The following is a 16,715-nucleotide window of genomic DNA, read 5'->3' as shown; positions in this document are numbered from 1 at the left end:
TTTTGCGCCGTGTTTGTTTTTACACGCGCGCGTTTTGATCGTAACAGATAAAATAAAAATAAAATAAAAAATAGTTTAAAACGTGCCAATGTTTATATGATATCCTTTTGGTGATATCAAATGACACAGCTTGTTATCCTTATTTGTTCACGTTATTAATTTGGCAATTATATTTGCAAATTCGGACGTAAAGTCTTTTTTTTTGTTTTTTTTGTTTTTTTTTTTTTATCGAAACTCCTTTTCTGTGATTTAAACGCTTGACTCTCTAATAGCATGTGCTCTTTTTTATATTCCGGCCTATCTACATCTGGAAAAGCGTCTGTAGTCTATTCGAAACACTGAATGAACACGCAGAAGAGAGGGGCTGTTATATATGAAGACCGCAAGAAAGAGAAGAACTTTTGATAAGTTTACATTTTTCGTTTAGAGAACGATTTTAAGTTGAGAAGTGAATTTCTCGTGAAAATGTCGTTAATGACGCGTAAGGGCAAATGCGATCAAAAAACGTTTGGTTTTTTTTTTTTTTTTCAATAATAGTTACATATTTAACACACGACCAACTTGTACTCTCTTCGCATTGTTCCCCTTACGCACCATTAGCGATTTTAAAGTTCGAAACGTACACACGTATCTCTCTGTTACTCGTTTTATAAAAATGCTTCATACATCTTGAAATCTATCGAGAATTTTCCCGTCTCGCGCTTTGTGAATAATTAAAAAAAAAAAAATACTTAATTTTAACTACCAAATAAAAAAATAAAAAAAACAAAATCGAAAAAAATGAACTTGTCAAGTTCTTCTCCTGTGGTCTTTGTATGTATGTTAGATATTACTCAAAACAAAACTGTTTAAGGGAACATTTCTTTTACCAGAAAAAAAAGGGGAATTCCTATTCTTTCGAAGAACGATCCTTATGAAGAAAATTATCACACGATTTAAATATATTTACACACATTTCAAATTTATATAAATAATATAGCGAACGACGCGGTGAATAAAAACGTGATTCGTCTTATTTACGTTCAGTTATCGAGTATGCGTGATCATGTGGTTGCAAACAAAACAGGACGCTATTTTTGTACGAGTTGCTTCTCTAATTAGAAACAAACCAAAAAATTAAATAAATAAAAAAACAAAAAAAAAAGTATCATCGCATGCAATATACACGTGAAGTACTAGAAAGACTGTCTATCTCTATCGTTAATGAACGTGGAACAGTATATAGTTACGAGTGTGTGGATTTGTTATTTCTTGTACACAAACGTTAGATGTGTTTGACACATGTAATATACTTGTCATTAAAAAGTACATGAATTTTCGTGACGAATTGAAATTATTGAATTATTCCCTTTTAAAACTTGTGTCTTTTGTACGCGAACAGAGCATATGCACCGCATTAGTTTCACATTTGAAAGCACGTTGTTTGAGTTCCGCGATGCATCGAGAGATATTTTTTGTTAAAATGAAAAAGAAATTTTCAATTCAATTCGAGAAAGCGACAGACCAGAAATGACATGTATGACCATTGTTTATATGGTAGTTAATTGAGAATGTGATAAAGAAAAAAAATAAATAACATACAATTCTTGACTCAATTAGCGGTATTTATTAATTAAAACTCTTTTTCTCCGAAGAGAAGAGACGCGTTTGCTCTTTTTTCTCTCTTCTCTTCTCCCCTTTTCCTCTCTCTCTCTCTGCTAATATCATTTGTAAAGACATCAGTTTATGTTTTTATATCGTCTATGTTTGATACATGTAAGCTCAGTGTTATTTGTACAATTTATTTAAATGCAATAACAATAAGAATGTGTATAGCACGTCTTATACATTAGGTTTCTTCATGCGCTTTAACATTTTTTTCACATAAAAAAATGTTATTAAATATTTTTCACCTAAACAAAAAACGTGTAATAAATTTAAGGTACGCAAATTTACGTGATGTTTCGTTAAATATCTTTTGTTTAGAATTCTTCTCATGCCTATGTTTCGTTGAACGTACAATGATTTTGCGTGTCATCGGAATATTTTACAAAATGCGTAAATCTTTTTTCGCACGATTTAGATACGCATTAAATAACTCAATTCGCGATGCATTACAAAAGTAATCGACATTTGTGCGCGTGAAAGATGTCACAATCCTCGCGTATTTTTCTTACAAATCAAACTATTATTACCGTTTTCTTTCACATTTAGCTGCTCGTCAGACAATCAAACGGACTTTTTACATATATATTTTATAGAACATTTAATTTAACATAAAAAATGCTTGTACAATTTTTTATGTATCTTTTATACACACATCTCTCTCCGATTTTCATTCTGTTTGACAATTGTATTAAGTAATACAGAATATTATATAAGTAGTATCAACACACACATGCTGTACAATTTATATTTGTGTTTCACGCATAATTCTATAGTTACAAAAAGTTACATTCATAAAGGCTGGTTTGATGAAGTCCAGTAACCGCTAACTTACGTCGCAGAATCGCAAAGTTCAATACATCGCGAAATTGTTTTACTCATTATGAACGAAAGTATTAAATTTCGAGTATCGAACTTTATGGATTTCACGATAACATAAATCGCGACCTAAAAAACCAGCCTCAACAATTCACTTTGTATTGCAATATACGATACTTTATAATACAATCGAGCACAAAATCTGTAAAAAATACAAATTTTTATATAAATGTAATACAATCTCTCACACATGATTATACATTTGAGATGTTTTCTCTAGCAAAACGACACAGATAAACGCGCGTCTTTTGATAAAAAAAAAAAAAAAAAAAAACAATCGTAATGGAGAAAGATTTGGATAGAACAATAAAAAGCGCGTCAATTTTACGAACAATTGGTTTAAAAATAAATGAAGAGACCCAAATATAGAACGTGTAAGCCTATTGTTACGTTTGTACAAGTAGATTGAGAATAAACTATTGAACATGTCTATTCAGCAAAAGATGTTTTAATCTTTATTGTTTATCTTTGTCGTTTAGATGTAATATATATTTATACTTTTAGAAACATGCTAGTATCAAAGGTGCTCCTGAAACTCTGATGAAGCGAGCTGAAATGTTCACGAAACGTTGGTATTAAAAATGACACTAAAGCGATTCAAACCCGATAAACATCTTGGAATGTCAACACACCGCGGAAGCATCAAATATCAGATTATTACATGCTTCTTCACTTTGTTCGTGATTCTTATCAGACTGTGCGATGACGATCAAAAAAATAAAAATCGAAAGATCTCGCTATAAATAAACATGTAACAGTAGTTTATTCTCAATCTTACAACATGCTCCGAGCGTGAACTTATCTTTGCTCGATCACTCAAAGATCATCACGTTCCTGCTATTTCGTTTACGTGTTCATCGGGAAATAAATTAGTACTTCAAAACTATCGAGAGATAAAAAAACATTTAAGAGTTTAATGATCAATGTAAAAAAACAAGATTAATATAATTTTTCATAATATCAATGATTAATTGTATATACTATATTGTTACATTGATTTTAGCCATATACATATATTTGTCTCAATTACGATTTCATTCGATCAGCTCACGAATATTTGACGATTACCTTCGATCATTCTAATCACTTATTCAGAAGGATCAGCTGTCACACACATACATATATATGTATAATCAGCTATCATATAGTCTATATATATGTACACCTTGTAGTAGAGACTACGTGCATTTTTGGTACACATTTACTGCCATTTACGCGAAATACTTTTGTGTTAGTAATGATATCGCTCTTTAGCGCTTAGATAATTTGTAATGTGCGGATAGCTGCAAATCTCGCGAATCTCATTCGTCAAACGCGCTTAACGCTTCTCGCAATTTATCGACTATTTTTTGATAAAAAACAATCTGTTCCGTGAGATGTGTTTTTACCGCTTTGTTTATATGCACTTCCCGTTCCGTTTGGAAATGTGTTTCCTCGGCGATTAGTGCGCGAGCTATCACGTCAGTTCGATGGGAAAGTTCGCGCAATTGTTGCGGCTCCATTTTGTGTTCGCTGACCAATCGCTCGCAGTCTTTTCGTTTTTGCACGGCACTCTAAAAAAGAAAGCGATATATTGATTAATTTAATATCACATATGTACGTCACATCATATTTATCAGAGATGTCAAATCTTTGCAATTATTTCTGAAACAAAAACGCTCATTAGGATCGGTGGCAGAAGCAACAGGCGTTGCCTCTCAAAAGAAGTTGCAAAGGTTTGATTATTATCTCTCTATTACGAAGCGTTTCGAAGCGTCAATTATATCAATTACACGCAAAATACCTTATGAATGCTGATAACGTCAGGAAAACTGCTAATAATACCGCGATAAATGTGAAACTTATCGGCTAACGGTTCCCAATCAAATTTTGGCTGGTCCTCGTATAGCTTGCCGATGTCGTTGTAAGCGTCACCGGTGGCTTTCAACGCGCGCGTTAGATTATTACGGCCGCTATCGTCCGCCTCCAGAGCATGGCCGAGCGCCGTAAACGACTGACTGACCTTTTGAAATTCTCTTCTGTATAACTGTTGGTGCTTCTTCGCCTGATCGACCGCCACGCTCATGAAGTTTTTCACTATCGGATCTAATCCGCTAATAAATCTAGCAAAAGCGTCCGTTTGAATCTCCATTTTTACAACATCCAGCGGCACGTCTGGACATTGAATAGAGTTAAAATAATTCACACCCAGCAACTCGTCTTTTTCCGCCTGTCGTTTTCCTAGCTTCCATCGCTTCTCGTCTGTGCACGTGATGAAATGCTCCCAGACACGACTGCGCGAGAGCACGGGATGCCGACAAACATAATCGACGAACTCCTGCAGCTGGGTACGCCGGTGCTCGATGAATGTACCTTCATAGCGACCGGATATCTGCTTGTCCGGCAAGGGTGGGATCGGGACGAAGCAATACTTTTCTTCTAAGCGTTCGTGCAGCCAATCAAAATGCTTGTACCTTCTCGAAACTTGTATATTATTAAACTGTAACAGCGATAATAATTTAACAAAGAAATTAGTGTTTAAACGAAATTTTTTATTTTGTTTATTTTTATATTTGTGTGTAAATTTAAAATTTATAAAAATAAAATAATATAAACATTGCAAATATTTTGACTTAGTGATATTAACATAAAATATAAATATCTAGTTATATAAAAAAACAGACGCAAATGTTTGTGCTTACTGTAGGAGTTAATTGATAGACAATGAAGCTTTTGAGACCCTTCAGCTTAGATTCCTTTTTGGGCGATGTGACAACGCAACTGTAAGGTTCTCTAGTTGGCATCCACGTGCACTTGCCATCTATTTCTTCTATAAAAATTTTCTCATTCTCAGGCACATTCACCATTCTACCTAGTAGGAAACTGTCCTCTCCCGATTTAATTAATGTAGAGAACTTATTGTTTTTCTTTGGTACATTGGGTATAGGCCTCTCTGGTATCACAGAATGTATAGTATGCATGGATGCTTGATCACCATAGTCGCCAGTGCTGTTTTGTTGTGGTAATTGTTGCACAGATGGAACATATGCCTGTGTCTGTCCAATCTCGGAATCGTCGTCCCAGTCGTCGTCCCAATACTCCCCAGAACTTTGCTGAGATGCTGTCATAACATCTGCTTATATAAAAGTTTGATTAAATCATTATCAAAAATACAGAAGCAAAAGAGCTTATCTCTTATCAAACAATCAACAAAACTGGTCAAAACTGATAACATATGTAGAGAATAGTTTAGATAAAAATGAAGTACATACTGGAAGAGGGTGCAGCTTGTTCCACAACTTGAACATAGGCTGCTGGGAACAATCCTGACTGTCCACTCTGATTAAATCCTTCGCACCAACCATCTCCCACATTGTCTCGTATGACAGTTAACAACTCGCCAGCAGTAATTGACAATTCTGCTGTCCCTGGCTCACCCGTAAAGTCGTACAATGCTCTTACCTGAACAAAAAATAGAAGAGAAGAAGTAATGCCAAAAATAAGAAACAAAGAGAGATAAAGAGTTTATCCACTTATTGGTAAGGAAATGAATGAGTCATAATAATAATCAAGATGATCAAATGCGAAAGAGCATAAGTTTCTTTCGCCGGGTCTTGATACCTGATGGCCTTCCATGATTTACAGTTTCGATCTCAGTGATCCGCTATCTCTCGCTGCTGCGAAAATTTAAATTGCCGCAGTTCGGCTCGTCACATTCCTACGTTGATTTTAGGGTATGGGTCGTCTGACATTTGTGCGATCACACTCCGCTGTACCTTCGCGCGCCGCTTGCTTTGTATGAATATTTTCGTATGTATGTGTGTACGTATACAAGACAAATCAGACAATAGGTTTGTTCTTTTCCTCCGCAACTTGAGACTGCACTTGGAACCGTCGAGGACAACGTAAAGCTTGACAACTGGTAAAGCAGATGTAGAAGAACTCAGAACAGATAATTCAGAATCAGTGCTGTCCTGGAAAGTGGGAAAAGAACAAACTTTACGCAACCGCAGCCATAATCTAACATAACCTTCTTCTCATTCACGAGATCTCTTCACACGTGATTACCTTTAAATTCACGCACAATGAGGTATTGAAATTATTACTGAAATTCATGTGGACATGAATTCCCAACAAATGATTCAGCTTCCTCAAAGATTCAGAACAGCTTACAGGCTGGTTCTGTCTAGATTTGATAATGTCAGTAATAAAATTAAAAACTACGAGATACCTGAGAAATTTAAAGGCACTTTTCTACAACGATGGGGTAAATTTATTTGAAAATATCAAACTCATCTAAACTGTCAGCATTAAAAAATAAATTCACTTGAACTATGTGTCATGAGAGCTTTTGTGATTTTGCAGCAAACTACTGGCGTAATCTGTATGTAGATTATAAGGATGTTGCAATTGATGTAGCCAAAGATTGTAAAGAACGTCCTGTACGCGCTGCGATATATAGTACACGTATGTATTATTTTTATATCATATTACTAAAGCAAAATTTTATTATTCTTAAGATGCATATAAAAATCGGTGTATATATATATATATATATATATATTATAAATATAACTATAAAATATTGTAGTTTTAGGAGGTTGCTTTTATTTTAGCAAACACAATCCAGATGAAATCATGTTCAGGGATAAATTAATAGAAAGTAGCGGAAAACTGATTCAAGTAGGAGAACCTATACGCAATCCTGTTTCTGTGCAGCACATACGGTGGTTAGAACAATGCTACAACGAAGGAATTACTAGGAGATTAAATTTAGGTCTATTTTCTCTGATGTGGATAAATAACTATGACAAAGACTGTTTCTTGTACAAAGCTGTTTGTCCTTACTTGAAACCAAAATATCTGACTTTTCACGAAAGAATAATAGACATAGGAGTTTTAGACAAGTGGTGGATATTAGAAACGAAAATGAATGACTACGATGTAAATGAATCCGAATTTAATGATGTAAAAGTTGCAAGTAATGTGGATACTGTTTCACCATCATGATAGATTTTATGTAGATTTTTTGTATTTATTTAAAAAAAGACAATTAAAATATAACTTATGTGAATGTTTCTGAGAGAAAAATTTAAATGTGTGTATATATCAAGCAAATTAACCAAGCGTTTTTTCAAAGTTTCGTTTAAGTTTTTTCGTGTTTTCTAGGGTAAAAAAGTAAACTAAATGCGTCGACATTTGCTGCAAATGCAATTTAGAATTGTATTTAAGTAATAATTCAAACAATTTTTCACAATTCAGATCTTTTTGTACATATATGTATCTGAATTACATATTCTATATATTTTACAAAAATAAAATATTTTTTTGTATTTACGTAGTCTTCAAGTATAAAAATTCTTTTGGAAGACTTCTTTGGATGAATTTCCGGCTAACATATTATCTATCTAAAATTATTTCATCAGTTTGATTAGATTCTTTGAACGCATTGCACTATTAATACGAAATAAATATCATTATATACCATCTTGTGCGTAAACTATAGCTGTGCGACATGGAATGTAGATCATCATTTTGTGCGAGTACGCAGAAAACGGCTCTGATTGCGTAAAATGCTTCACGTTCTTGTCTACGCGACGTTGACCTCCGAATTGTTCATCGTCACTGCACAGAACGACCTTGTACGTTCCTGGATTTTTTATACCTATCGGGTAATCGGGAAAAGATTTGTACGGATGGAAGTTAAAGACGAATGTCAGATCAGCTCGATCAAATACAATCACCTTGTCGTCTTCGTGTTTCCAGCTTACGTAACCCTTAAAAGTAATTGTTCATATGTTATTCTTTTCCAAGAGTTTGTTAAATTAAAAATCGAATTACACAAAGTCGTCGGGAGATAATTACGGGATGAGCGTGCAGCCAACCATATTTTTCTTCAAGCGTATTTACAGCGCGATCCCAATTGTTCATGTACTTGTATTTAAGCATATCGTCGTCTACCAAATTCCACTGACGTCTGGCATAATGAAAACTCTCCCCATTTCCAACTCTTGGAAAATCTAGCCACTCGGGATGGCCGAACTCATTACCTGCGAAATACGTACGCGCCTGATAAAATATCTCGAGTATTATATCTTTTTGTTAGCCGCACGAATTCGAGTGCGTATGCGAAAAATAGAATTCTGTGTGTAAAGAGCAAATTCAATGTTATTCACCAATAAAGTTTAGATAAGCTTCGCCGCCCAAAGCATGTGTGATAAGCGTGATTAGATTATGGAGGGCGATGCCACGCTCGATTATATCACTGTTCCCGCTCAGTGTGCTCATGTGTGTGTACATCTCCTTATCCATAAGCCAGAACGCAATTGTCTTATCGCCCACGAGAGCCTGGTCGTGAGACTCGGAATAAGCAACCGCTTTCTCCATCCATCTTCGATTAGATAGCGTCCAGCAAATCTCACCCATTTTCCAATCTTCATCTTTGAATTTCTTCAACAATTGAATCCACTTGTCGGGTATAGCCATGGCTAGTCGGTAATCAAATCCCATACCACCTTCAGCAACTGGCCTGAAACATTTTAAAATATATTCTAAAATTTTATCTACTTGGAAGTTTTATTTATTAACATTAATAATAATAAGTTTTGGGCTTTTTTAAGGTACACAAAAACTATCTTCGAAATATATAAATGATAGATCAGAGCCGTACGCTAGGTGTTTTGTTGCGAAAGTATATATAAATATATATGTATATTCTATTACATTCACGTGTAAATTTATATGTGAGTTTTTTTTAATTGAAATTTCAATTCGTAAATTCATATATAATGCTATATTTGCATCGCGTACATGATCCCATATACCTTCCTAACTAATTTTAAATTTAATTTAATTTATTAAAATTACATGTTTTTTCTCGTATACCTGCAAACGCCTGGCATTCCACTGACATCTTCAGCAATTGTGACCATCTCGGGATATATTTCGTGCAACATATGATTAGCGATCATCAAATACACCACACCCTCCACATCAACGTTTAGACCGTAATATTCGTCGTAATGACCGCTAAAACCTTGTCCCAAGCCTCTCGAATGATATAACATTGATGTAACGCCATCGAATCTGGGAAACATAAATGTGATGTGATATTTTAATATCAAATTATTGCTTATTTTACTAAAAAAGTAAATTTTGTTGACAAGGTTTGTCTGTCAACGTTTTTACTTATCATATACCGATGAGATTTCTTCTTGTTAAAGTACAAATAAATAAATAAATTCTAATAAAGTTCTTTATGTGCTAGTAGATTTTTACATGCTACAAAAAAAAAAGAATATACCTGAATCCATCGAATTTGTACTCTTCGCTGTACCAACGCAGATTAGACAGTAGGAATCGAAGTACTTCGTATTCAGCGTAATTGAACAATCTGCTGTCCCACAGCGGGTGCTCGCCACGGCTGCCGCTGTGGAAGAAACACGCGTCTGTACCATCGAACATGTTCAGTCCGTCCAAAGTATTTTTAGATGCGTGCGAGTGCACCACATCTAACAAAACAAAGAGACCGTGCTGATGCGCCACGTCTATCAACTCCTTCAATTCTTCTGGAGTTCCATAACGAGACGAAGCCGCGTAAAAGGAAGTCACCTTGTCAATTTTAGACATGCAAAAAAACATTTATACAACCGACATTTGTGAGCCACAATTATTATAAGAACGTTTATTGTGCAAATGTGCAACCTGATATCCAAAACTGGCATAATAAGCGTGCTCCATGATCGCCATCAATTGTATCGTGTTGTATCCCTGTTTCACTATTCTTGGTACTATATCTTTAGCAAATTCCAAGTAGGTACCAACTCGCAATTCCTGCGTAGCTATTCCTACGTGACATTCGTAAATTCTGAGACTGTTTGGTCTCTTTGGTTTAGGATGCTTGAACTTATACACCTAGAGAGAAATAATCTAATTTGTTATGTATTGCAATGCAATTTTGCTACATTACTCAATGAGATATTAAATAATTATAAGACAATAATATTGTACATTGTTTGAAGGCGGATGCCAGATACGTTGCTTATAAGTAGTCCCTTCGGACTTATTCTCTGGCGGAGTCACATAATTTGCCCAAGGACTCAGTCTTTCAAGAAGCTCATTATTGTGATTTTTGATAATCAGCTTTACTTCAGACAAATGTTTCAAAGGACAACTGCCATCTGCATTTGGGGGCAAATGTAGTTCCCATTTTCCAAACTCCAGTTTTTTATATGGTGTAGCAGTTCTATTCCAATTATCTAGTATGCAATAAAAAAAACAATTTTAATCGGAAGCTGCATACAATTCTGGATAATGTGTTAAATGTATGATTACAAAAACTTCGTATGATACAAATAGAAATATAAAATAAGATTCTTACTGAAATCTCCAGTTAAAAATACTTCTTGTGCACCAGGTGCCCATTCTTTTGCAACAACACTATTATCATCTCGAATATGAATTCCAAAGCTCTCATATCCCCTTGTAAACTGTTTTAAATCTCTATCTCCTGCTTCTATTTTTTCAACATAATCCAAGAACACACCATATCTAAAAAGATGTATTTTTATAACAATATATATATATATATATGTGTGTGTGTGTATTGCGATATATTTAGAAATATATTTCAAAAAGCCGTTGTGTATGACGTATAAAATCAAGATACACAAATAAAATGTAATCTATATTTAAATATGTACAAACACTACAAATAAGAGTACCTTCGACGAATGTCATTTTCGTATGTCTTCAAATAAGGATCCCTTTTGAGAAGAGCTTCTATTTCCGGAACCTCGATTTGCGAGGGATCCATACTAGACCATTTTCCTCCCATTTTTGCGACACGTTGTGCAGAAGACCGGCTAACGAAATTAACAACGTGATCAGAGGACCGACCAGGCTAACATGACTAAAATTTGAATGACATGTCAAGGTGATCCCCACTTCTCCTACATGTTGAAACATGAAAATGAGGAATAGAGTGCGATATGCACGGTCCTGAGTCGTGACGGAACTAAACGGAACCATGTGTGGTTGCATGCGGCTCCATCGTTTACATAATTACAAATTGAATCCAAGAGTACAGGCAGGAACGTTAATGTCTTAGCACATGAAATTGTATTTTTCATTGTTGAGATATTGAGATATATTATTGACGCATAAAAACATAAACGTTCCTGCCTGTACGTTGTTTATATGCAAACCTACAAGTCACACAAGAGATCATAGTGCTCTAACCTGTTATTTCACAGATTTAACCTTTGGCCTTTGGCAACTCGCGGACTCTAACTATCAGCTCATACGCCGGTTTATTTAATGGACTATTATTTCAAAGCATACCGACACATATATATAGTAGTAAAGATGGCTGTGTGTTATTCAGTTATATCAGTTTGATATTTGCCCATCGCCATGTTTATATTTGCGCAGCATGAGTGGCGCGAATATGAATTTTACAACAACACTGGTTTTTTTGGTCATATAGTTACATCAGAGAAAAAAAACAAAACAAATGAGTCCAAGAATCAGAAACGTTTTATTGAAGATACACGAGGACACATGCGTATTGCGCAAGAATAATGATTCTCTCATTACTCATAAAAATTTACACATAAGTACAGCGTATAATTTACACAATATTTATTATGAGTTGATAAATGCAAACGCTGCTCTACACAGCGACCTAAGCGACACAATTTTGCAAAAACTGTTGCAATACATTTGCTGTTGGAATACATTGCAATACATTTAAACTGATTATACTTTTTTTTTATATAGATTATACACATGAACGTATTTGGTTGAGAACTTTACGCATTTTAAAAGTGTGTGAGAGAGAGAAAGAGAGAGAGAGAGAGAGAGAAATGGAATAAAAAGTGAATATTTATATGACTAATTAGTAAAAGTTTATTATTAATTAATTATCCTTACTTAATCGATTATTGACTGTTTATGTAAAATATACGAAAATAAATAAATACGTTCTTTCAAAATAGTTATACGATATCAGGACTTGAGACGATTGAGGTTCAGATACTGAACATCTTGTAGCTTTGGTCCATTCTTATTGTAACTTAAGCCTTAAGAATTCGTTCGAAGAAATGAATACTTAGTAATTTTCTTAAATAAAAAGTAGTACTTACATATGTACCTATATATATATATAAGTTAACATATAATAACTCCCACTTGATTTCGTTGTCCTCTAAGTGTAATATTTTCCTAAACACAGGTATCTGACAGGATTACAGACATATTTGTGACAAAGATTTAAAAATCTGTTTAACAAAATAAAAACAGGATCGAGAGAAAAGATAGAAAAAATTATATGTATTAATTTCGCGGTTATATAGAAGATATATGTGTGTGTGTATGTGTGTGTGTGTATATATATATATAAGCATATTAATTAGCATTTTGGATTGAAAGATTAAGATTGCTTGTACTTGTTGTGTACAAGTTTTGTTTTACTTGGAGGAAGAGAGATTAGCACCTGCTTAAACGTCCGAATGAATTTTCTCTGCCTTTAGGAACAGTTTCTAAAATAATAACTCATCTAGCATGCGTTTTCTGTTAGTGAGCTACTGGTTTTGAATTTGATTTGTTAACATAATTTGCGTTACTGTTTACGGGAGTATTATTGACTGAAGTGTCGGATACTTCGTCGCTGCTATTGCTGCGAATATCACCTTCCATCTGTAATAGTTTTTCAAGAAAACAGATTAAAGCATGTAAACAACAAAAAAATGTGCGTTTATTCGTTAACATTAATAAAATATTTTAACCAGCGTGCATGGGACAGTCTGTATAAATCGGTAGCACGTACCTGACCAGCATTGAATGCACGATACGCAATCTTAAGAATTAAATACGTCCAAATCATATGGAGACCGAGCAATAAAATTAATAGAGAATTAAATATATAGTACGCAGGGAACATTGGTACTATCTTAGGCGCCTCTATAGATGTGCTGCAAGTGTATAACAAATTTGAGTTAGTGTTGATTGTGGGACAGATAAAGCGAGAATATCCTAATATGTACATTACCTGTAAATAATCCAAAACGGATACACGCCTATACGTGTCACAATCCACAAAAATGTAAATATGGCAAAAATACAATCACACACTTTCTGATAATTTGCGTACTTGGCCATTTTTGCTGCCTACAAAGTTAGAAATGCGTACGAATTGAAATTGAAATTAATTATTTATTGAGGAATTGTTTCTTTCTTCCGAGTTCTCTTACCTCCAAAAATATATCTGCACAATCGTGCACCAGTAGAACTAGAGATCCAATCCTTGTTAAATTTCCGACCCACGAGAAACACATAAGTAAAATTGTGGCTATATGATGGATAAACATTTGCCAGAAATCTTTCCTTCTCACATCAAAGAATTGAGAAAAGCTCAATGCCCAATAAAATGACATTGATATCATGTAGTACCACCATATGTCATTGGTAACAGGATGATATGGATAATTATAGTAACAATTCTTTATATCCCAAAGCCAAGGTTTGTCCCATAGAATAATAAGGCCATACAGGAAGGAATATGTATAATAAAAACATCTCCAACTGTAGAAAAGGTTATATTGAATGAAAAAGTTGCAAATATATCTTTAGTGTTACCTTTTAACATTTTCAAAGCAACACAACAAATAGATGAGTGAGACAACTAACCAACTTTCACAGAATTTTGTCAGAGTAGATGGTTTGTCTTGGGAACGACGTAGGCGAAGCCATCTTTCCACCTGTCTTTCGGACCAATCTAATTGTTTAGCCAATGCCACAATCTTAAAACACAGTTGCGTGTTACAAGATGCTGATGTGCAGATGATACAGATAAAAATGTATCAATTAGTAATTAATGTTATTTAAATTGATTGATGTGCGACATTTAAAATATATGACTACAATATTTTTGACAACAGTACTTTTATATTCTATGAATAAAATTTTTCCTCTGAATAAAAAAAAGAGTAACAAAAGTTGCTAAGTTTGATTATGTAATTTGATCTTTTTTTGTAGAATGAATTAAATCACTTACTTGCTTATACTTAGTTTTCTTACTGAGATATGCTTTCTCTAACATTTCATTAGGTTGCGCCCTTTTGCTTCTGGTATTTTTTATGCCAAGGGATCTTCCAAAGGGAGCAAACCAATATCTAAAAAAAAAGTTGTTTATATTAAAACTTGTTTTTCACAAGTCTGCTTTGGCAAGGAAAATTATTTGTTGTTATATACACATATGTGTGTGTGTGTGTGTGTGTGTGTGTGTGTGTATACCCAACATTTTTCTAAAGCTAAACATTAAATTAATATAAAAAAAAAAAACTTACCTTTCAAGAGTATATCTTATTCCTAGAAGAACGAATGCCATGAAAATAGGATATATTAAATGCTGATAATTGGTATATTTATTGTCTGCATTCGGACTGATGTCTTTCCATGTGATATTAGGTGGTAACCAAATATCTGGCGACCAAAAGGCCGCCGAAATGTTCCTCAAAATATTCATGTTATTGTATATATCCTGCGAGAGCCACAAAAAAAAAAACAGAAACAAATAAATAAGATACTCTGCAAATAATCAGCACAATAAATCACTCACACCGTGGCTTGTTCATTTTGACTATATAGCACAATTGGAAATTTAACTCTCGCGCGATCGAGAGATGAAAACAGACATTCGTACGCGAGTGATAACCGCGTAGCGCGAGATATGGAAAGTGCGGAGACACAATGTGGTGAGAGATTTTTTTTTTCGTGGCGAGGCGGCCGCGAAACTTACCGGGAAAACGCTACAGCTCCGACATATATATCACGCGATCTGAAACACACCACTGGACGGAACGGTAGTGCGGCGATGCGCGCGTCGTGTTCCTCGTGTTACGGGCTGCGGCCGTTTCCGCGCTGCAACGGTTGTAGAGGTTGTAAGCGGCAAAAATGTGTGTATAGCTTCCTCTCTCCGAGTGTGTGCGCACGCACGATCGAATCGGATATATGTATACGATGCTCCGATACGCGCCAATACGGAACGTATAATATGGGAGGAGCGCGATAAGGAAGTTACTTTTGGATAATGTATCCGGAAACAGCGACGACCAAAGGAGGCGAGTGAACTATGTCGAGGTTTCTATTCACTTTTAATAGACTGCTGCTGGTCAGGGTCTCTATCGCTATATCGCGCACCGTCATTATTATTACCGCGACCACCACTGTTCGGAACGGTGGTGTCGCATGATCGAGATAACGAGCTCATTGGTCGCATATGACTAATACTCCGTCCGCTTATACGTGAGACGTGAGACGACACTGCTACCGGCGCCGCAGATGCTTCTCTTATCGATAACGCTTTTTTGGGATCTGGGATTCAAGAAAAAAGTCAAATCTTATCAATAATGAGTAAGAAATCCGTGTGGGATGTGCGCTGTCGACATTAAAAACGTGCTCGCGCTCGATCAGATGCCTTGTCTTTATGCGGACAATAAACTGTTATTAACTTATGCCGGAACTGATAAAGTTCAACTATATAGGATTTCAATGCTTCTTGTTTATACGAAATTGCCGAATGCGTTTAAACAGAAGTGTTAAAATCTTACGGTTGAACTTTACCGGTTCCGACATATATATATATATCAAAAATCTTGAATTGTTAAAATACAATAAACACACAAGGTAGCTATTAATGTCGCGGTAATAATTGTCATGACTCCTGTTATAAAGCGTATACATATATGTACATGTATTAATATCCCACGCGAGCAACATTCTATACAAACCTTCATTGTAGGCGTTCATTAAACGTCACATGAACGTTATGGACGTCTAATGGACGTTAGTCTGTGTGAGCACTAGAGACTGATGTATTTTTTAAACTAAGAATGAAACAAGGCCGATACGAGCCATTCCCAGGATGTTGTGCAGGAATAAACGTGCATGTATATATATATATACACATGTATGAAAATTCTCATGTAAATTATTTTTACATGTGATTTTTGAATTGAAATTTTCAATTTAAATGAATTCAATTTATGCCATGGCACGGAAAGCCGGAGATTCCAGGTTCGACTCCTGGCCGAGGAGTTTTTTTCGCAATATTTTCAAAATTAGTTAGGGGGGTATTTGGGATCTTTCATATATGAGATGCAAATCTAGCATCCTATATGATTTTAAGAATTGAAAATTTCAATTCAAAAATC

At 34.9% G+C, this 16,715-nt stretch overlaps 4 protein-coding genes across 7 annotated transcripts; 1 reads left to right on the top strand and 3 right to left on the bottom strand.

Annotated features, from left to right (window-relative positions):
* Positions 1-193: 193 nt before the first annotated feature.
* On the bottom strand, positions 194-6,313 carry LOC109859147 (sorting nexin-9). Of its 2 annotated transcripts, none has more exons than XM_020437110.1 (5): positions 6,124-6,313; positions 5,775-5,964; positions 5,205-5,638; positions 4,307-5,002; positions 194-4,076 (listed from the first exon to the last, which is right to left on the bottom strand). In XM_020437110.1, exons 1-5 carry the CDS (start codon positions 6,136-6,138, stop codon positions 3,825-3,827), a joined length of 1,587 nt encoding a protein of 528 aa, XP_020292699.1. In that variant the 5' UTR covers positions 6,139-6,313; the 3' UTR covers positions 194-3,824. The 2 variants fall into 2 exon arrangements, with proteins under 2 accessions (XP_020292699.1, XP_020292707.1); XM_020437118.1 differs by having other exon boundaries at positions 5,205-5,635; positions 6,124-6,308.
* Positions 6,314-6,494: 181 nt separating this feature from the next.
* Positions 6,495-7,623, top strand: LOC109859199 (mitochondrial import inner membrane translocase subunit Tim29). The gene is made up of 3 exons (XM_020437208.1): positions 6,495-6,769; positions 6,868-6,969; positions 7,094-7,623. The coding sequence occupies exons 1-3, from the start codon at positions 6,625-6,627 to the stop codon at positions 7,510-7,512; spliced, it is 666 nt and encodes a 221-aa protein (XP_020292797.1). The 5' UTR covers positions 6,495-6,624; the 3' UTR covers positions 7,513-7,623.
* Positions 7,624-7,805: 182 nt separating this feature from the next.
* Positions 7,806-11,910, bottom strand: LOC109859133 (1,4-alpha-glucan-branching enzyme). 3 transcript variants are annotated; one of them, XM_020437097.1, is made up of 11 exons: positions 11,743-11,910; positions 11,226-11,366; positions 10,883-11,052; positions 10,513-10,760; positions 10,207-10,416; positions 9,806-10,113; positions 9,388-9,588; positions 8,679-9,031; positions 8,368-8,552; positions 7,988-8,279; positions 7,806-7,910 (listed from the first exon to the last, which is right to left on the bottom strand). In XM_020437097.1, the coding sequence occupies exons 2-11, from the start codon at positions 11,336-11,338 to the stop codon at positions 7,903-7,905; spliced, it is 2,088 nt and encodes a 695-aa protein (XP_020292686.1). In that variant the 5' UTR covers positions 11,339-11,366; positions 11,743-11,910; the 3' UTR covers positions 7,806-7,902. The 3 variants fall into 3 exon arrangements, with proteins under 3 accessions (XP_020292686.1, XP_020292669.1, XP_020292677.1); XM_020437080.1 differs by having other exon boundaries at positions 11,226-11,453; positions 11,743-11,909; XM_020437088.1 differs by having other exon boundaries at positions 11,226-11,413; positions 11,743-11,909.
* A 111-nt stretch (positions 11,911-12,021) lies between these two features.
* Positions 12,022-15,630, bottom strand: LOC109859190 (ceramide synthase 6). The gene is made up of 8 exons (XM_020437200.1): positions 15,302-15,630; positions 14,850-15,043; positions 14,558-14,675; positions 14,191-14,303; positions 13,755-14,085; positions 13,553-13,671; positions 13,331-13,475; positions 12,022-13,200 (listed from the first exon to the last, which is right to left on the bottom strand). Exons 2-8 carry the CDS (start codon positions 15,026-15,028, stop codon positions 13,078-13,080), a joined length of 1,128 nt encoding a protein of 375 aa, XP_020292789.1. The 5' UTR covers positions 15,029-15,043; positions 15,302-15,630; the 3' UTR covers positions 12,022-13,077.
* Positions 15,631-16,715: the final 1,085 nt, after the last annotated feature.

The sequence above is a fragment of the Pseudomyrmex gracilis genome, unplaced genomic scaffold (assembly GCF_002006095.1).
Source record: "Pseudomyrmex gracilis isolate BER0280 unplaced genomic scaffold, ASM200609v1 scaffold_7, whole genome shotgun sequence".
Classification (NCBI taxonomy): domain Eukaryota; kingdom Metazoa; phylum Arthropoda; class Insecta; order Hymenoptera; family Formicidae; genus Pseudomyrmex; species Pseudomyrmex gracilis.
The sequence above is the reverse complement of the archived record's forward strand: the minus strand, read 5'-3'. Positions and strand labels throughout refer to the sequence as shown.